Below are 20,939 nucleotides of genomic sequence, written 5' to 3'. Positions count from 1 at the left end.
AGGCATGCGGCAAACTCCTGCCTGTCTGGGTCTCTGCTTCCTTAGCCAACAAGCAGGGGTGGTGCAGTGCCCCATGAGGATGCCCTCACCCCCACTCGAGGGCTCTCACCTCGCCCCGGAGGCGCCGGTGCAGCCGACGGGCGATCATGCCCCGGGCATAGGCCTGCACGGTGAGCACGGCCCAGAGGCGGTGGCGGAAGGCCTTGCGCACAAGGTAGGCACGGCAGCGGGCCTGGAACTCGATGATGCGCCCGCGGGCCAGGCGGTAGTGCTGGTGCAGCTTCCGGGAGCGGTGCAGGGCCTGCAGCCGCAGAAAGCCCAGCCGCATCTGCAAAGACAGCCGTGCGGTGCTCAGACCCACTGCACCCTTCCCAGAGGACCCCGCACCCCCTGAAGACACAGCCGGCCTCGCCTCCAGCAGGGGGTAACCCACAGGGGCCCTCTCTCCCCCCCAGACAACAGTCTCATCCCAGCCCACCTTTCCAATCCCAAGTCCAGGCTCCAGCCCGCACTGTTACTCCACAGGCAGCAGCAGTAGGCACTGGCGTGGCCATAACACCCCCACCCCCACACTCCAGGAGAAAGCAACAGGCATCTGAGCCACAAGGACTAGACCCAGACTTTGGACCGAAGAGCAGGAGAGGCTGGACAGGGCAGTGGCAGGAGGCTCAGGCTGCCACGGGAACGGAGCTGGGTGCAAAGGCCCCAGACAAGGCTCACCAGCCCGTAGTTCCTTCGGCAGTTGTGGCCGCGCCAGTGCCTCTGGATGAGGGTGGCAGCGTTCTTCAGCTTGAGGAAGTTGGACCTGAAACGGCAGCCGGATGTGGGTTCAGGCTGGCGATAGGCAGAGAGGGGTCTGGACTCAGGAGGCTGGGACTGAGCAGAGCTGGTCGGGGGCACACACCTATCTTTGAAGCCTCGGATGACCTTCTGCAGGAGGATGACCCTGTCGGTGATGGCTTTGTCACGCTCCACCTCCAGCAGCATGTCGTGGTGATCCTGGAGGACAGAGCCCCTAAGCAGTGGGCCGTGAACGACTTCACAGCCCAGGCCACCAGATCAGCCCCAGGGCCCTCTCTTCCTTCCCTGGGATCCCAGGCCTTGGGTTCAGCCATGCCCCTACAGGTTTCCAGCCAGGTTCTGGCCCCAAGAGGGGGCCTCCTGAAGCCCAGGGTACTTCTCAGAGCCGAGGTAGGACACAAGGAGGAACTGCCCCGTCCCTCTGGATGGAGCCAGGGAGTCCACTGTGCACACACACAAGCTGCAGGTCCAGTGCTGTGTCCACCCGAGGTCCTGCGCTTTCAGGTGTCCCTGTGGTGCTAGCTCTTAGGGGCCGAGCCGCCATCATTCCTTGCATGGCCTTGGCCTCCATTGCTCCCTTCCTGGCCTTCCCTCCCAAATGACCTTCCTAAAACACAAATCTTAAATACCTTTAGTTCTACCCACTGTCCCTGGGCTCAAGCCTGGCTTCTCATGCTGGCATTCAAGGCCACTTGGGGTCAAGTCCTGACAACTTCTCCAGCCTTCTCCTCCTCTCTGAGCCCCAACCCTCGTTCCAGTTGGATAAAGCATCATTGATTCACTCAGTACACATCAATCAAACATCTCTATGTGCCAGCACTGAGTGAGGTGCTGGGATTGGTCCCACAATGATCCCTCTCCTTAAAGAAGTTGAAGTATCAAGGGGGGCGGGGCCACACACACGTCAATGAAGGTCTCACTTCCAGACAGAGCCTGGCCCCCAGAAGCTACTCAGCCGAGACAATCTCTAGTAACTGAACAGATGGGAACTGGCTATCAGGCCTGTCAAAATTCAAGCCCATTTCTGAAGAGCCCAGAGGGGTGAGTGTGAGGTTAGTGGCAATGCCGGGAGCTCTCTGGCCCTCGGGATGCCGCAGGCTTGGATTCGAACACACAGTTCTGAGCATCAACCAGCCCGACTGGGAGTCGGTGCTCTCCACTTCTGGCCGTGTGCTCTTGGGCAGCTCCCTTCTCTCCCTTCCTCCCGGGGCTGTTGTGACGGTTGAATGGGCACCTAGATGAAAAGCACCCATGGGGGCTGGGACACAGGTGCTTCCGGGTGACAGTAGGGAGCTAGGGACAGGCCTCTGGTTCTGGTGTGGAGGCTCAGGGAGGCTAAGGCTCCCTTGGCCAGGGAGAAATTAGGCTAGTCCCAGGGGCTCCCTTTAGCCAACTGTTGGCTCTTCCCTTCCTCCTCCACAGCAATGCTTGGCCACCTAGACCCCCAGCCCCAACCCAGAGTAAGGCGCCCTGTCCTGTCACCCAGGACAGCCAGAAATCTAGTACACCAGAAATAGACCTTGCTGCAGGGACCTTGTCGGTGCCCACCACCACCAACTCCCAGTAACTTCTGCTCTAAGGCCACCTCTTCCCCATAGACCAGCTTCCTGCGCCCTGTCCCTAGCTGCTCGGCTCCCTACCCTGACTTCCTGCCCTGCGGCTGTGGGAGCCGGGGGTGGGGGGTGGGGGGTGGTATGGAGGCCGAGGACAGAGCCCAGCTGCTACAGCACATACCCCAGATGAACCCTACGTGGCATGAAACTTAAAGGCGAAACAAGAGCTCCCCAACAGCCTGTTTTTTTTTGGCAGGAACCATCTGGCTCAGCAAGGGCCAGTTACTTGGCCAGAGTCTCAGGGCAGACTATAACCAGACTGAGTCTTGAAAGCAACATCCCTGCTCCAGCCTTTGTCTTTGTAACCCCTGGTCAGTGGTCTGCACTGGGGGCCCTGGGCCAAAGCCTCTGCACGTCACAGATGATCCCAAGTACTAACATCCCTTCCCCTATCCAGCAGGCCCTGGTGGTGTAGTGGCTAAGCATTTGGGTTGCTAACTACACAGTTGGCAGTTCAGACCCACTAGCCACCCCTTAGGGCAGAGATGAAGCGGTCTGCCTCAGAAACCCCAGGAAGCAGTGCGGCTCTGTCCCATGGCTTTGCTATGAGCCAGAACCAACTTGGTGGCTGGGAGTTAACCAGACAGGCCTCTCCCACCTTCTCCAGCTCCCCGGCCACAGACAGTAGGGCAGGAAGGGCCTCAAAGGCCCAATCCTGAGCCCACCTAGCACTGCGACTGCCTAATGTCCACCCAGGGATCTTCCCATGCTGGACAGAGATGGACAGGTGAACAGACAGATGGATGACCACACAGATGCGTAAACAGGAAGCTCACATCCAGCCACCCCTACCCACTGACCCCCCCCCGACTGCACAGCTGAGGCTGGGCTCACCTTCAGGAAGATCTTGGTTTTGCCGATTTGCCAGTCATCGTGGGTGCCCAGCACGGCCTCAGCCATGCGCTGGCATGTCCCCCGGAGGTCCTCCTGGTCAGGGGAACACAGGGAATGGGAGCCACCTGAGTGTCCCATTCTGAGGCTGGGATGCAGGGCTCTGACTGGCTGTGTGACCCCAGCCAGGCCCTGCCACTCTCTGAACCCACTGACCCCCAAATCCCCTTCTAATCCTAGCAGCCCATGCCCACTTGGCAGCTTTGGCCTGGCCTAGTCCACAGCAAAGGCAAACTGTGAGCCAGCCAGACCTGCTGGTGCGAGCCCTCTGACGCTTTCCACAGCCTGAAACCCCAGTCTGCCCCACCTGATGGCATGCCCAGTCCACCAAGAAAGTGGGCCCAGGCCCCTTGCCCAGCTAGGCTCCAGGATCCTCCTCTCCCCACCATCTGTGCACCCAGCACCGTACCTGCTTGTAGGCCGGCTTCACCCCGGGCAGCAGCACACGGTACCGCTCCACGAACTCCACGAAGCTGTAGCGGATGGGGTAGCCGGCTCGGCGGATCCGGATGGTCTCCATCATCCCCGAGTACCGCAGCTGGCGCACACACAGGTGCCGGTCGAACAGCTGTGGGCACAGAGCGTCAGGGCCTTGGGCTCCTGGGGAGGCCAGCCCTGCAGCCCATTCTGCCTGCCTCAGTAGGAGGAACAGAGAGCAAGAGGTGGGGAGATGAGGGCGGAGCTGGCCCGGAGCACAGGCCACCTGCAGAGTAGAAGCCTCCACAGCAGCTTGGCTTGAGGACCCTGAGTTGGGGGGAGACCCGTGCTTTGCTTATAGAGAGTGGTGGAGGTGGTCTGATGCCCTGAATCCTGTCAGGAAAGGGCACTTGGGAAAGGCAGGGACACAGGTGTAGAGACTTGAAGGTGTACACTTCTTAGGGACTCTAAGGGGGCCGAGGAGGCTAACCCAGGCGGCAGCAATGTCTATGACTGTGCGGGGGGCAGGGGTGGGATTGTAGACCCTGGGTGGGGGACAGGGGGATGTCCTTCATTTTGGAGACATTGTTGATATGTAGTTATTGGGATAACTTTCTGGCTGATGATAATAAAAATATCTTAAGAAGGAAGGACTTATTTAAAAGTTGTCTTTTGTGCTGGGAACCGGGCAGGACTGTCCCCAGGGGCTAAAGGGGAAAGGGGAGGTGGAGAGGGCCTCGGATGCCCTCCAGATTGAGATGGGAGCCAGGGACAGGTCTGGGTCAGGGAGTATGGATGCGTCCCAGGGGGACAGTGTGTGTGTGGGGTCCCCCTGCAAGAGGGAGGGTAGCTGGGGGTGAGAAGGGAGGCTGGGGAGCAAGAAAGCAATGAGGAGGAAGCTGCTGCCAAGGCCTAGCCCACAGATGCTGAGGTCTGGGCTGGGAGGGGAGCTCCAGGGGCAGGCTTCTCAGAGGCAGGGAACCCTTCCTCAGCTGCCCTGGCCGGCCCTCCCTCCCAAGAGGAAGCATGCTGACCCTCTGTGATCCTAGTGTCCTGCAGGCCCCATGCACAGTCCGTGGAGCCAGGGCTCGCCCATTCTTGGGGAACGTTTTCCAGGCAGAGGGTGGCGGTGGGTGCTGTGTGCAGATGGCCAGCGTGCTCTGCCTGTTTCCTCTCTTGCCCAGCCACTTTCTCCAGCTAGGGCCTGGCCTCCAGCCTTCCTGTCCTTCCTTCCCTCCCCAGAGCTGGGGGCCCCAGCTTCCCCCAGGGGGCCTCCTTGCCCATAAACAACACCTGCCTGGAGATGTGGTGGGAGGAGGGGGGGGGCAGAGCTGGAGGGCAGCTCTATTCACAAAGCCAGGCTCAAGCCCCTTCCCTCACTGAGCCCTGCACACTTGACCCTGACCTCATCCTGGGTCTCCAGGGGCAGGGGCAGCCCCTCACCCCATCTCCAGGCTGTTGCAAAAGTCAGAGAGAACTTGGGGAGACTGGCTAGGGGGTCCTGGTGGTGGGCACAGCAGTCTGGCTCAGCTGGCTGTTCACGGAAAGGCTACGTGTTCAATGTCACAGTCCCTGAGAGAAAGACCCACAGCACACCAGAGCCATGGAAATCCTAAGGGACAGCACACAGGCTTGCTGTGAGTTGGAATTGACTGAGTGGCGCCCAACAACCAGGAGGGGCCAACTAGACAGTGCCAGCACGCAGGAAGATCCTGCTCAACATGACAAGAGCCCAGACCAGCCAGAGGGCACAGCAGCGGAGGCTTCAAAGAGGAGGGTTGCGGGGGAGCTGGGCAGAAGGAGTAGGGGGCTGTCAAGGAAGGGGTCCCAGCATTGTCCGGCTACCTCGTACTGAGCCCTGAGCCCTCGCTAGGGGCCAAGCCCTCTGCGGGCATCACTGCCCGGGCGACCGACGGCAGGGGATTGTGACTTGCCAGCCCCAGCCAGGATGAAGTGGCTAGCATGAAGGTGCTCTGCTCAGAGGTGGTCAAGAAAGGATTTGAACCTGGGCCTCACGTCAATCAGCCTCCAGGCTCTTTCCACCTCCTTTTTAGGAATCCCTCAGGTGGGCCTGCTATTCCCCAAAGAGGAAGATGTCCCTGGGTACCCAGACCCCACCCCCACCCCGACCCCCAGCCGAGCCCAGCCCACCCTGGCCCGCTGCGCAGGTGCCCACTTGCTCACCATGGGCTTCTTGAACTCATTGGGCTTGATGCAGCGCACGAAGAAGGGCTGGCAGGCGCCCAGCGTGCGCATGAGCAGCTCCAGCGACCGCTTGAACTGGCTGCTGAGCGTAGGCGAGCGCTTCCTGGTCTCCGAGCCCTGCGGGACAGAGGGACAGACTGAGCTGAGGAAGGGAGGATGGATGACGATGGGAGGGGCTGCCCTGCCGCCCTCCACTCCTCCCTGCTGCTGCCCGGGACAGGAGCCGGTGAAGAGGTCAGTGGGGTCAGGAGCAGCCTGATGGCTTGACAGTTTTCCTGTGACCCCCGGATCTGGGAGAGGGCTAGGACCTCTGCCCCTTCTCCCCAACCCCAACCCTCCGGAACCTTCCCAGGAGCTCCAAGGGCATCCTGTCCCGTGGGGAGGAAGTGAGCTAGGAGCAAGGGCAGGGGGGCCCTGGGTGCATGGCAGGACCTCCACTGGGCAAGGCTCTCCTTCTCAGCCCTCTGCTCTCTCAGAGCCACTTCAGGACTCCGGGGTTGGACAGAGATGGGGTGAGACAAGCCTACGGGCATATCCTGACCCGACCAGCCCCCAGCCGTGTGCACAGGGGCAGGTCACTGAGCAGCACAGAGTGGTGCTTCCTAACCGGGAACAATGCCATCCCGCTGCAACAGGCCTCTGTAAACAGCCCCCAGGGAAGGAACCCCGCCTGGTGGGGGGTGGGGCCTTGTCCCTCTGTGTGGGATTAGCAGCTCAGCAGCAGGCTGGGGCAGGGCTACCCTACCTGACCCCCACCACACACACACACACACACACACACACACACACACACTCCTACCGGACGCTCCCATCCCCAACACACACGCGCACACACACACACCATGTGGCACCAAGGCCCTGCAATGGTTCTGTGGTCTACCAGCTGCTTTGTGGAGTCAGCGAGCCCTTCCCTGGCCGGCAGACAATTGTGAAATAAGGTTAGGGAGGAGTGCTGGATCAGGATTTAACCGGCCAGCAAACAGGAAGTGAAACGTCTCCGGAAGCTGGTCCGGGAAGCCCACAGCGTTTTATGTTACTGCTTCCTGACGCCTCTCCTTTGGGTGAGGATAATTGCTTCTTGGTGAACTTGACCTTCTATCTTAAGAGTTACCATTGGTTCATTTCTAAAACTCAATTTTGACTCATAGTGACTCTCTAAGGCAGAGTAGAACTGCCCCTGTGGGTTTCAGAGACTAATGATGTATTTTTTTAATACATCATTTTATTGGAGGTTCTTATAGCTCTTATCACAATCCATACATCCATTGCATCAACCACATTTGTACATATGTTGCCATCATCATTTCCAAAACATTTTCTTTCTACTTGAGCCCTTGGTACCAGCTCCTCACGATTGGTTCTGCTATCTCTTGGCACCAAAATATCAGCCGTGAAGGTGCAGAGTCTTAAGAAGGAGGGATATCTTGGGGGGTGGGGGGGGAGGGTGTCAGGAAGGAGAGGGGATCCACCCACAAGAAATGGCGGTGCTGTGCTGCAGATGTGACCAAATTCACCAAGAGACAGCCCAAGCTGGGAGTTCCAGAGCTGACCCTGCTTTCTGTTTGAGTTCCTCTGGATTCGACTGTAGGATTTTGCTAAGGGAAGCTGGGGAGTATTTGCTTTGTGGTCACGTGATGTCACCCCTGCAGCCCCCAGGGCTGCCTTCCAATCCAATCCAGCCGTACATGGGGCCCACTACCCCCCACCTGGAAGGAGAGCCCACCAGGTTGACCTTCACCCACACACTGTTAGAGGCCCTGCAGACAGGCACACTGAAATGGCACAGACACACACCCGCCATGGTTTCTGGATCTGCTTACTGTCCCCTTGCTGTGAGCACAGCCCAGGTCAACCTTGTTTGAGTCCCCAGCATGGGGCCCATCCACAGCTCTGCTCACCTGGAGTATTTTCTCCCTGGTTCCAGAGGCTCACTCCGAATGTCCACTCTCCAACTGCTCAGACCCACACGCTACAAAGTATCTTCAACTCATCCAATATGTCGGCAAATCTTATCGGCCCCTTATCAACGGATGCAGAATCTGACCCCTCCTTACAGCTTCCTCCATGACCGCCCTGGTCTAAGCTACCAACACTGCTCTCTCAGAGGATGGCAGTAACCTCTCACTCGGTCTCCCTCCTGCTGTCCCTCCACATCACCTCCATCCCACTGTCGACATGGCAGCCAGAGGACATCTGTTACAACCCAAGTCCCGCCGGCTCCCTACTGGATTCTCAGTTCACTCAACATGAAAGCCTATGATCTCTGCCAGAACCTGCAAAATCCCTCAGCATCTGGCCCAGTGCTTCTTGGACTTTCCCTCTTCACTCTCCCTACTACCGGGCTCCCTCTCTTACAGCCCCTTACACCTCCTCCCTGCCTGGAGAGCAGCGAGCAAACAAACAAAATCCACACCCCACTGCCATCAAGGGCCTCTGTGTCATAGCAACCGGCACAGGGCTTCCCAGGGAGGCTGTACATCTTTAGGGGAGCAGACAGCCTCCTCCTTCTTCTGAGGAATGGCTGGTGGATTTGAACCATTAACCTGGCTTACGCGACAGCACTGCCAAGGCTCCATTAGGGCTCTGGCATCTGCTGTGGGATGCATTTCCTCCAGAATGCGCCTGGCTGGCCCCTCACTTCCTCATGTCATCAATATCTTGATACCAAGCCCATAAAGCATCTCCTGGTTTCTCAAAATCATGACACCCTCCTGCTGACATCTCTCCAGGCCTTTTCTCCATTTCACATATCACAATTGCCATACTACATTGCATTTTACTTACTGATTTGCTGATTAGCTACTTCTCCCTTCTGCTAGGATGTGACTTCTATGAATCCAGAGACATGTTTCGGTTTCATTTATTACTATGACCCGAGAGCCCTGTCTAGGCCTACTGGCAATCGAAAATACATGCAGATTCACTTGCCAACAGAAAGTCAAACAATCAAACCCAAAATGGGCTAAGGGCGTGAACAGTTAGTTCACCGAAGAAGATACTCAGAATATGGGCAAGCACATGTCAACATCATTTAGTCACTGATGTTGAAAGGCGACATTGAGAAGGTTCCGACGCACAGGGCCCCTGTGTACAAGAGGGTGAGCCACCATCTCCCAAATGTCAGGCCAAAACCTTACGGATGCCAGGAGCATGCCACCATTAGCCATTAACTAAAGCAAAGCAAAACCCAGAACTCACAGCCATCGAGTCATTGTCAACTCAGAGCAACCCTGTAGGGCAGGCTAGAGCTGCCTCTGTGGGTCCGAGACAGTAGCTTGTTATGGGGGGAAAAGCCCCTTGTCTCCCACGGAGCAGCTGGCAATTTTGAACTGCTGACCTCGTGGTGGGCAGCCCAACAAGCACCCACTGTGACCCCAGGCTCCGGAATGGTGATCCAACAGGAAAATCACAACCAGCACCATGGAGTGCAAAGCTGGCCGCGAACGTTTGCTGCATGTTCCGAATGTGCACGTTTTCGCCACAATAAAAATATACGTGGAGGGGCTTCAAAGGTGCATGGCGACATAGGATGAAAAGATTCCGGCAATTTTCCACCAGCAGCTGGAAGACCCTTCATATCTTCGTGGAAGCTGACTGCCCAGAGCTGGCTTCTGGGTGGGGCGGTGCCCAGAGCTGGCTTCTGGGTGGGGCGGTGCCCAGAGCTGACCCATGATCAGGAGGAGGGAGCCAGACTAACCCCTGCCCTGACATGCTGGGCCATGTTCTGCTGCCTGGCTCCCATGAGTTGCTCCAGAACTCTAGGAGGCCTGGGATGGATGCACTGGGGCAGAGGGGATGCACTGGGGCAGAGGGGATGCACTGGGGCAGTCGGGGATGTATTCTGGAGCAGTCGGGGATGCACTGGGGCAGTCGAAGATGTACTGGGGCAGCCGGGGGTGTACTCTGGGGCAGCGGGGGAAACACAGGGGCAGTCGGGGATGTACTCTGGGGCAGTCGGGGATGTACTCTGGGACAGCGGGGGAAGCACTGGGGCAGTTGGGGATGTACACTGGGGCAGCGGGGGATGTACTGGGGCAGTCGGGGATGCACTGGGGCAGTCGGGGATGCACTGGGGCAGTCGGGAATGCACTGGGGCAGTCGGGGATGCACTGTGGCAGTCGGGGATGTACTGGGGCAGTCGGGATGCACTGGGGCAGCGGGGGATTCACTGGGGAAGTTGGGGATGTACTGGGGCAGTCGGGGATGTACTCTGGGGCAGCGAGGGAAGCACTGGGGCAGTCGGGGATGCACTGGGGCAGTCAGGGATGTACTGGGGCAGCGGGGGATGTACACTGGGGCTGTCAGGGATGCACAGGGGCAGTCGGGAATGCACTGGGGCAGTCGGGGATGCACTGTGGCAGTCGGGGATGTACTGGGGCAGTCGGGATGCACTGGGGCAGTCGGGATGAACTGGGGCAGTCGGGGATGCACTGGGGCAGCGGGGGATGCACTAGGGCAGTTGGGATGTACTCTGGGGCACTCGGGCATACACTGGGGCAGTCGGGAATGCACTGGGGCAGTCGGGGATGCACTGTGGCAGTCGGGGATGTACTGGGGCAGTCGGGATGCACTGGGGCAGCGGGGGATTCACTGGGGCAGTTGGGGATGTACTGGGGCAGTCGGGGATGTACTCTGGGGCAGCGGGGGAAGCACTGTGGCAGTCGGGGATGCACTGGGGCAGCGGGGGATGTACACTGGGGCTGTCGGGGATGTACACTGTGGCAGTCGGGGATGAACTGGGGCAGTGGAGGATGTACTGGGACAGTCAGGGATGTACTCTGGGGCAGCGGGGGAAGCACTGGGGCAGTCGGGAATGCACTGGGGCTGTCGGGGATGTACAGGGGCAGTTGGGGATGCACTGGGGCAGTCGGGATGCACTGGGACAGTCTCGGATGTACTGGGGCAGTCTCGGATGCACTGGGGCAGTCTCGGATGCACTGGGGCAGCGGGGGATGCACTGGGGCATCGGGGATGCCCTTGGGCAGTCAGGGATGCACTGGGGCAGTGGAGGATGTACTGGTGCAGTCAGGAATGTACTCTGGGGCAGCGGGGGATGTACTGGGGCAGTCAGGGATGCACTGGGGCAGCGGGGGATGTACTGGGGCAGCAGGGGATGTACTGGGGAAGTCAGGGATGCACTGGGGCAGTCTCGGATGTACTGGGGCAGCGGGGGATGCATTGGGGCAGCGGGGGATGCACTGGGGCAGTCGGGGATGCACTGGGGCAGCGGAGGATGTACTGGGGCAGCAGGGGATGTACTGGGGCAGCAGGTATCACTGGGAAGGAAGACAGGCTCAGCCTTACACCACTTTGGGGGTGGGGGGGCAGTGGCAATGCCAACATTTGGCGGAGAGGAGAAAGGGGAGGCTGAGTGGATAGCAGAGCCGTGCTGGGGCTCAAAGCCCCCGGCCCCTGCACGGTCTGTGGCATCTTCCTTCTGACCACATGAGGCGTCTAAGGATGGCCAGCGGGCAATAATGGCTCCTGGTCCCAGCTCCTCCCAGGATGCTATGCCTTGAGGTCAGTCACAGCCCCCTCTAGCCTCAGACCTCCCAACTGAAAAATGCTGAAAATACCACCTGCTCCTGGTTGCTGGCTGTGAGAAGCTGAACGTGGCATAGACAGGGTTAGCAGGCCTGCCTGGTGGAAGGAGCAGGGGCGGAGGCATCAAAGCGACTCAACAGTGGACAGAGGAGAGAGCCCGGCCGAGGAGTTAACTTGCATCCCGGCTCTGCCCAAGAGTCCCTAGGTTCCTGGACAAGTCCCTGCCTGGTTTTAGGACTCAGTTTCCTCGCTTAAGAAACTGAGATGCCTCCAGTGCACACAACTCCAAAAGCAAAAACAGAAAAAGATAAAAGCACTCCACAAACCACTCCACTAAGCAGCACACTCCAAAAAAGCACCCCAAACCAAACAACAACCAGCAAAATAAACCAAGAGAAGGCCGGGCCCCAGGGGCCTTGCAGGCTTCTCCCACCATCCTCAGACGCAGGTTGGGGGGTCTTTTACCTTCGCAGAAGCTGCTGGCCGGCGGAGAGTGCCCGATGAGTAACCGCAGAGAAACTACAGTGGGAGCCCAGTGCAGAGCGAGATGAGGGGAGGAGGGAGCAAGAACAGGGTGGGTCAGGGACCCAGGGCTCCTGGCAGCTTGGGCAGGGGCAGTGCTGGCACCTGGACAGGCACTGGGGGGGGGGGGGCGCTTAGCTCTCTCTCCACAAGCCTTGCCCTGCACGCCCGCAAGAAACCATGGGGACAGAGGAACATGAAGAAGAGGCATGTGATCACAGGGAAATGTCCACCAGATTGCCACCTGAGAGTCAGGGCTCATGCCAACATGGCCTCTGTGTCCATTTCTGAGGTCCTCTCTCCTCTCCTCCTCCAAGATCCTGGGAGCTGGACATGCTCCTCTCCCTGTGCTCTTTGGCAGCTGCTAGAGGTCTGGGATTGAACCTCCCAGGTGAGCTGAGTCCCGGCCAGGCTCTGCTCTATTACCACTGTCTGGGGCTTGCACTCCCCCAGCCCCTGTCAGTGCAAGAAAGGACCATATGGGGGGGACCCTGAAGGTCCCTCCAGGCCTCTCCTGGAGCCCCAGGAAAGCACTGTCCTGGTTCTGCGGCCACAGGAGCTCAGCTGATACCGCTGAACAAGGGAGGGCCCAGTCACAGACCTGGTTTCTGGGGGTTCTTTCCTGCCAGTGAAAGCCTCCACCTGTACCCCAGCATTACCATGGCAACATCAGCCTGGAAAATCTGCTTGATGAACTTGTTCCGGGAGGAGTGGACCAGCTGGATGATGTCTCCATGCAGGGTGTCCCGGTTCTTCTCCAGGAAGCCTGGGCAGAGGCAGAGAGAGATCAACACTCAGTGAGTCCAACCCACCCAGAGGGAGCCAGCGGGCAGCGGCGTGCCCAGGGCAGAGCAAGTGAGTGGTGAGCAGGAACCGGAGCTGCATCTCACCAGTCCTGTGGCCTCCCTTCCCGAAAGGCAGCAGGTTTCCTCCCCAGGGGGAGAATAAAGCCACGTCTCTGACTAAAGTGCCCAGAGCCTACAATGCTGCCATCCTTTTGAACCAAGACGTCAAGCTCCCTTGCTGAATTACAAGTCTGTCACCCGGGAAAGAGCGCATGCCGATCTAGTACCAGCTCACCGTAAAATAATGTGTTAGAAGCACCTTGCATTTGTGAGGTAGTTAATGATAGAATTACCATATGCCCATGGGGATGATTGATAATGCTCCCCAACAAAAGGATAATGACATTTCTAAAGTGGACCCAGGACATATATAAACTACAGATGCATGAATGGACTTAATCTAAGAACAATCAGTTTTTACAATGTGGCCATACTCAATATTTGTCCTTGTGAAGAGATCACTGTTGTCCACAGGGTGTGATAGCAACGTGTTGTGAAGAACTCAAATGGTGCGTGGCTATTAGAAAGGATAGCATCTGGGGTCTTAAAGGCTGGAAACAAACAGCCATCAAAGGGAGCTGACAGCCAAGTCCGAACAGAAGAGGTACACCAGCCTGTGTGATCCAAGGATTATAAACAATAGCATCCAAAACCAGAAGAGGAAACTGTATTAGAGTTTAAATTCTGAGCACCTGGTTTGCAGAACGGTATGGATGCTGGTGAAAGTCCACAATCCATCTGCAAGGATTTACTTAGATGGAGGCACCAGCGAATCTAATGGCCATTGACCAGGACCGTGAACAGCTTTGCTATCAGACAGAGCAACAGAAAATGGACTAATGGGTGGAGGAGGGAAGGAAGGGGAACCGATCATAATGACTGACACATAACACCTCTCCACCCCCCCCTCTGGGGGATGAAGGACAGAAACACAGGTGTAGGGACGCAGTGGTCGATGTAAGATATGAAAATGATAATAATTTATAATTTATCAAGGGGTCACAATGGTGGGAGAGGGGGAGGGAGGGGAAAAAGAGGAGCTGATCCCAAGGGCTCAGATAGAAAGCAAATGTTTTAAGAATGATGATGGCCACTTATGTACAAATATCCTTAACACGACTGGGGTATGGAGAGATATAAGAGCTGTAAGAGCCCCCAATAAAATGATCTTTTAAAATAAATAAATTAAATAAATGACTAAAAAAGATGAACAATATTTAGGTTATTTAGGTTAAATTTTAACACCTATCATTCGTTCTCCCTTTGACCCATTTTAAATTTGTTCTAGTTTTTATTATCCTCTGTTATCTTTTGAACGGATGTTTTTCCTTGGTTTCATGATGGCTGGGATTTGTTTGGGTTTGCTTTTGTGTTTTTTTCTTTATATGAAATCAGGATAGGGACCTATGTAGAGACAACACCTGTTTACTAGTTTCTTGGAATTACAGTGGGCGAGCGAGCGAGGTTGGATGTAAATGAAAAACCAAGCGCACTGCCATGGAGCCCCTGCTGACGCCTGGTGGCCCCGTAGGGCAGGCAGGGCTGCCTTGTGGGTCTCCTAGAAGGTCACTCTTCACAGGAGGAGAAGGACCGCCTCCTCTTTCTCTGGAGGAGCGCTGCTGTCCTCAAGGTTGGCAGCCCCGCACACACCCCACGCCCCCGGGAGGAAGGAGGGGCTCATCAAGAGTGCGAGAGAGGGGAACAGCGCTCTAACGTGAATCGTGGAGGTGATGGCAGGCCTCTTTGCGATGCGCTTGAACTGCTGAATTGTACGATGGAGGAATCAGATGTCAATAAGACTGTTAGAAAATTCTAGATAAATCATAAATAAATAGATACAGTTGCTCACCTTTGAACAGTAAGTTTCACTGTGCGCCTTCATGGGACACCACCCTCCATTGAGGGATGGGCAGGGTTTACCTCCCCCATTCCATCTGTCAGGATGTGCAGAGAAGCCAGGGGCTGCTCAACAGCACACAACAAGCCAGGGGCTGAGCTCCTCCCACCCAGGCCTCGGGGCACAGACCCAGAGGAGGCTGCATGTTCCCTGGGTTACTGGAAAGTCTGGTTAGAGACCTGCTAGGGCTGGGATGCCTGAGGATGAGGCACAGGCAGAGACATCCATGTTTCTCCACACAGGACTCAGGCTGCCCCTGGACTGTGGAAGCACAGAGACCCAGTGCTGGGCTGCCCATCTGGCACCTGGGGAGGGGGCGGGGCTTGCAGGGAGGTGCGCAGTAACAGAAAGGTGGGCTTTGGCACCGAGATAGAATGACCAGATCCACAACTTATCTGCCGGTTTGCCGTGCTACAATGGCAGAAGCTATGTCCCCGGTATTTCAAACACCAAAAGGGAACAGGCTTAATCGGAGCTTCCGAGGAAGGACAGACTATAAAGAAGAGATAGGCTGTCCACTTCTGAGGGACTAGCAACTGAAACCCTTCTGGGCGGCAGTAGAACCTTGTCAGACACTGAAAACCCAGTAAACAGCACCCAAATATTGTCAGAGGCAGTGCCAGAAGATGAAGAGAATAAAACACCAAACTCACTGCCACCCAGCTGATGCCAACTCACAGCGGCCCTCCGGCACAGGGCACAACTGCCCTCGTGGGTTTCTGAGACGCTTTACAGGAGCCTTGGTGATAGAAACAAAACTAGAGATTGTGGGGTAGAACTCTGTAAGACCACGGACTTCGTCGCCATAATCCCTTGTTCCAACCACACAAGCAGCAACAACGCCCACGGACCTCTCCACATGGAATCCGGAAAAATCAAATCGACTACGTCTGTGGCGAGAGACGATGGAGAAGCTAGTACCAGCAGCGGAAACCAGGCAGGGGCCGACAGTGGAGCACCTCCCATCAATTGCTCATATGTCAGTTCGGGTTGGAGTTGAAGAAAGTGAAAGCAAGTCCACAGGAGCCAGAAGACTAACCTGAGGCCGACCTACCTGGATTTCGAGAGCATTTCAAGAACAGATTTGCTGCATTACCCACAAATGACAGAAGACCTGGTGAATTGCGGATGATACTGGAAACGTCATGCATGAAGAAAGCAAAAGGTCATTAAAAAGACAAGAAGGAAAGGAAAGATCAACGTGGATGTCAGATAAAACTATGAAACTGACACTTAACCGCAGAGTAGCTAAGGCACATGAAGGAAAAGATGAAGGCAAAGAGTGAACAGAAAATTTGAAAGGGCAGTTGGAGAAGACAGCATAAAATAATATAACGAAATGGGAAAAGCCCTAGAGTTAGAAAACCAAAAAGGAAGAACACACTCAAGAGATTTTAAACTGAAAGAATTCAAGAAAAAAATGCAAGCGTTGAGTTGCAATATTGAGGGATTCCATGGGCAAAATATCAAACGATGCAGGACGCATCAAAAGATGGAAAGACCACGCTGAGTCGCTGTACCAAGAAGAACGAGTTGACATTCAACTATTTCAAGAGGTAGCACATGACCAAGAACAAATATTGCTGCAGGAAGAAGTCCAAGCTGCACTAAAAGCATTAGGCAAAAACCAGGCTCCGGGAATTGACGGAATGCCCAGTGAAACGTTTGAAGAAGCTGGCGGAGCACTGGAAGCACTCCCTCATCTCGGACAGGGAATTTGGAAGACAGCTGCTCAGCCAACTGACTGGAAGACATCCGTGTTTGGTCCCGTTCCAAAGAAAGGCGACCCCACAAAATGCACGGATTACGGAACGCGATCATCAATATCACATGCAAGTGCATTTTCCTCTGAAGACCGCCCAACAATGGTTGCAGCAGTGCATCGACAGGGAGGTTGAGGCTGGATTCAAAAGAGAACGTGGAACAAACATTGCTCATGGCAGATGAATCTTGGCTGAAAGCCAGAACACTAGAAAAATGTTTACTTGTTTAATTGACTATGCGAAGGCATTTGACTGGGTGGACCACAACATATTATGAACAGCTTCGAGGAAGACGGGGATTGCAAAATGCTACATTTTGTTCATGCAGAACCTGCACCTGGATCAGGAGACCACTGTGCAAGCAGAGCCGCGTGATGTAAAATCAGGAAAGGTGTGCCTCAGGGTTGTTTCCGCCCACCCGACTTATCCAACCTGGTGCTGAGCAAATCAGAAGCTGGGTTATATTAAGAAGAACCTGGTACCAGAATTGGAGGAAGGCGTATTAACCACCTGTGAAATGCAGATGACACAACCTTGCCTGCCAAAAGTGAGGAGGACCACTCGCTGATGCAAAGTAAGGACTGCAGCCGTTAGTACAGTTTACAACTCAAGGTAAAGAAAACACAAATCACTACAGCTGGACCAAGGGAAGACTGAAGTCGTCGAGAATTCCATCTTGCATGGATCCACAATCTACGCATTGAAGCAGCAGTCAAGAGACCACAGGACACATGCATTGGGCAAGTCTGCTGCATGAGACCTCGTTAAAGGGTTGAAAGCCAAGCATGTTTCTTTGAGGACTAAGGTGCTCCTGGCCCAAGCTCGGTAGTTTCAATCACCCCATGTGCACGTGAAAGTTGGACCCTGAAGAAGGAAGACTGAAGAAGAATCGACGCATTTGAAGTACGGTGCTGGCAAAGGGTCTATTCAGAAAGTAGATGGGCGGGCAAAAGAAAACAAATCTGTCTTGGAAGAAGTACAGCCCGAATGCTCCTTAGAGGCAAAGGTCACGAGACTTGGAGAGATCCATCACCGGAGAAGGACATCGTGCTTGATAAAGTAACAGGGCAGCGAAAAAGAGGAAGCTCTGCATTGAGATGGATTGACACGGGCTGAAACATAAGTACAGGGGTACAGGTTTTGTGCTGCTGTGCACAGGGTCGTTATGAGTCGGAACCAACTGGGCGGCACCTAACAACCACCCTGTGGAGATTGGTTCATTTTGCCTTTCTGCTGGGTATAAAAGGACCATCCCGGGAGCAAGACCTCAGGACCACGAAGAAAGATGAGCCAGTGGTGCAGCATGTTATTTGGATCCTGAGATGACTACACACTGAACTTCCGACATCTAGCAGACAGAGAGCTGAGACACCAGAGGGGTGAGGGCAGCAGGGCCAGGCCAGGAGACAGAGTGGTGGGCTGCCTGGCTTATGGATCAAACACAGCTGAGTGCTATTTTTGGAATGGTGGCCTCGAAGCACTCAGAGAAACTAGGTTTGCTTAGAGCTGAGTGCCTTCTGGAGGGAGGCTTATGGCAGGTGGAATGCGCTCGAGGTATTCATCGGCAGTGCTAGAAGAGCTTTGTAGCATTGCAAAGCTACAAAGAGGACAGGTCAAGGGGTCAAGAGGCCAGTGACCAAAGAAAGACCTGCTTGTCCGCACAGCAGAACAAAAGGCTTTCCTGACCAAATAGCTGTATCCTGCGCATTTCTGATTCAGAATTGTAACCTGCTAACTTCCCCGTCAAATCCCCAAAATCGTGAGTATGGTCTGTGAGTTGTGTGTGGCCACTGAAATTAACTATCCACCCCAGTAAAGAAGAGGTGCCATGGGGAGAAGGGCAGTGTCAGATGGGTAAAGATGGCTAAAAGGGACTGGACATCACCTCAGAGGAACCAACCTTGGGCAGACCAACTTGATTCTCCTCCCCCTTTGTGAAATCAGAGGTCAGATGCCATCTCTATGCCATATTTTTTCTCATTCCCCCCAGAAGATACATTGAAATCCTAACCCCTGATCCCGGTAACATGCCCTTCTTTAGAAAGCTGGTCTTTGGGGATGTCAGCACTCAACCTGAGGTCATACTGGAGTAGGACGGGTCCTAATCAAATACGACTGTTGCCCATATTAAAAGCAACACAGACACAGTTAAGATGGCCCTGGGAAGACAGAGGCGAGCCTGGAATGTGGCGTAATGGGTTATACTTTGGGTTGCTTACTGGCAAGGTCAGTAGTTCGAAACCACCAGCTCCTCCTTAATGTGGGGGGGGGGGAGTCTTGTAAAGATTGACTCCCATAATGATTTTCAGTCTCAAAAACCTATAGAGTCACCAGGAGTTGGAATCAATAAGGGACAGTGAGTTTGGTTGTGGAAATTACCAACCAAGGAACACCAAGGGTTGCCAGGAACCACCAGCTGCCAGGACGCAGTGAGGAAAGGTCCTCCCCTAGAGCCTTCGGCAAGACTAACACCCTAATCTCAGACTTCTAGCCTCTAGGGTTGAGAGAACACATTTCTGCATCATAAGCCACCTCGCTGGTAGAACTTTGTCCTGCCACCATGGGAAACGAATACACAGACACTGGGCACTGAGCACGGCATTCCCTCAGGCCCCTTCCCCCTCTGGTTTCCCAGGACCCCGGTGTCTTTCTCCTGGGCTGGAAAGGTAAGCACAGCACACAGGGGCGAAGAGGAGCTTGGACACCCCACTCGTACCTTGGGTCTCGTAGTAGACAATGCCTGCGAAGTGGTTGATCCCAAACTGGGTCTCATGGCTGTTCTTGGGAGGGACGTAGTTTGTGTTGAGCTTGTGCTGGGAGTTCAGCTTGTGCAGCATGGTGGTGTCTGTGCCCTGTGGGGACCGAGGGGCAGCCAATGAGCCCTCCCTGCCCCCTAACCCTCTACCAAGGCCCAGGGCTCCTCATCTTTACAGCCCCTCTTCCTCTTCCTCAAGCGGCTCCCCGCCCTCTGTACCCCACATAGAAGCTCGCTGGGCCTCCAAGGCCCGCCTGTTAAGTAGGTGATTTGGAACTAGACCACCCTGAATGTCCCTTCCTGTTTATAAAATAGAGTTCCCAGGATTGAAATCCTGGGACCCGTGTCCCTGCCCTCTCTGCCTTGGGATCAAAGGCACAAGCGTGCTCGGAGCTCCCGCCCTGAGCCTGCAGGATGCTCGGGCTGTATTGTGTGGCCCAGAACCAAGTGGGCTGCCAGCAACTCCTGTATGCCGAGTGATGCACCCCTCTGGACCTCAGAGTCGCCTTCAGAGGCGGGTGTCCTGCGTCCCCATTGGTGGGGGATGGGGGGGCACAGCAGAGGCTCCGTGCGGCCCACCTTGGGGAACTTGCTCTCCTCGTCGATGAGGGAGATGATGTTCATGGGCCTGTTGGCGATCATGTCCAGGGCGTCCTGGTTGTCGGTGAACTCGATGTGCAGCCAGTCGATGGTCTCCAGGTCGTACTCCTCCTGCTCCAGCTTGAACACGTGCCGCACGAAGAACTGCTGCAGGTGCTCGTTGGCCAAGTTGATACAGAGCTGCTCGAAGCTGCGGGGCACGGACACAGGGACCTGTGGGGTGCCGGCCTCATCCCTCACCCAAGGCTCTGGCTCTGCCTGCAGGAGCACTGCGACCTGAGGCCAGTCACCCTCACTATCAGTCTCAAGTGGGAGCAGACGGGCAGGCTTGGCCCCTCAATGGACGGAGAGGCCGCAGGCCCGGAGAGGGCGGTCGCTTGGCTCAAGTCCTCTCACTGAGTTTGAGGAAGAGTTAAGCCTAGAACCCAGGGCTCAGGACCTCCCTTCAGGACCCTTTTCTCTGCTTGGCGGCTGGCAAAGCAGGTACTCAGCCCCCTGGCAGGGCACCTGCAGCTGGGCCTGAGACTGAGGGGTGGGCCACAAAAGACCACCGAGTGTCAGCAGGAGGTGGGGCAAGGCTGGGGTCAGAGGCCTGACTGCTGGGCTACGGTCTCTGCACGCTCCCAGCTAACACTCCCGGCATCATGCCTTGGTGTGGGGGAGGGGGAGGGGGCTAGGGGGTTGGTTGGCAGGGGAGGGCGTTGAGACATCCAAACATTGCTGAAATGAATCGGTCTGTCAGAGCCGCACAGCTAGAAAGTGGGGCTGACTCCAGCCCCATGACCCACTTGGGGGGCTCCATCCATCAGCCCCTCCCATGGCCTCCAAGAGGCAGGACCCCATCCCAAATGTGGCTGAGACCACACATAATCCCAGCATGCCACAGGCCTGACATCTCCTGCATCGAGGGGTCCCTTGCAGGTTGGACACTGGGCAGAGCAGCAAGGGCCAGTGGGGCCTGGGGACAAGAGGGCCATCTCTGAACACCTAAGCCTCTCTTCCTCCTATCTTGCCCCCACCGACCCCCAGGTGACCACACCTCGACCAGCCCTAGGAAGAGCCAGGAACGGGAAGGGCAGAAAAGGA

General features: G+C 55.9%; 1 protein-coding gene across 3 annotated transcripts in view; it reads right to left on the bottom strand.

The window, feature by feature from the left end:
- Nucleotides 1-20,939, bottom strand: part of MYO7A (myosin VIIA) — a 76,909-nt gene that overhangs the window by 40,166 nt on the left and 15,804 nt on the right. For all 3 annotated transcript variants that reach the window (XM_075546327.1, XM_075546328.1, XM_075546329.1), the window contains exons 11-19: nucleotides 19,833-20,043; nucleotides 19,215-19,350; nucleotides 12,653-12,759; nucleotides 5,907-6,044; nucleotides 3,715-3,873; nucleotides 3,249-3,341; nucleotides 905-999; nucleotides 721-805; nucleotides 110-328 (exon numbers count right to left, since the gene is read on the bottom strand). In XM_075546327.1, coding sequence (XP_075402442.1) covers nucleotides 110-328; nucleotides 721-805; nucleotides 905-999; nucleotides 3,249-3,341; nucleotides 3,715-3,873; nucleotides 5,907-6,044; nucleotides 12,653-12,759; nucleotides 19,215-19,350; nucleotides 19,833-20,043 — 1,243 coding nt within the window. The remainder of the gene's footprint in view (nucleotides 1-109; nucleotides 329-720; nucleotides 806-904; nucleotides 1,000-3,248; nucleotides 3,342-3,714; nucleotides 3,874-5,906; nucleotides 6,045-12,652; nucleotides 12,760-19,214; nucleotides 19,351-19,832; nucleotides 20,044-20,939) is intronic.

Source organism: Tenrec ecaudatus, chromosome 4 (genome assembly GCF_050624435.1).
Source record: "Tenrec ecaudatus isolate mTenEca1 chromosome 4, mTenEca1.hap1, whole genome shotgun sequence".
Taxonomy (NCBI): domain Eukaryota; kingdom Metazoa; phylum Chordata; class Mammalia; order Afrosoricida; family Tenrecidae; genus Tenrec; species Tenrec ecaudatus.
This window is presented reverse-complemented; position numbering and strand designations above follow the sequence as displayed.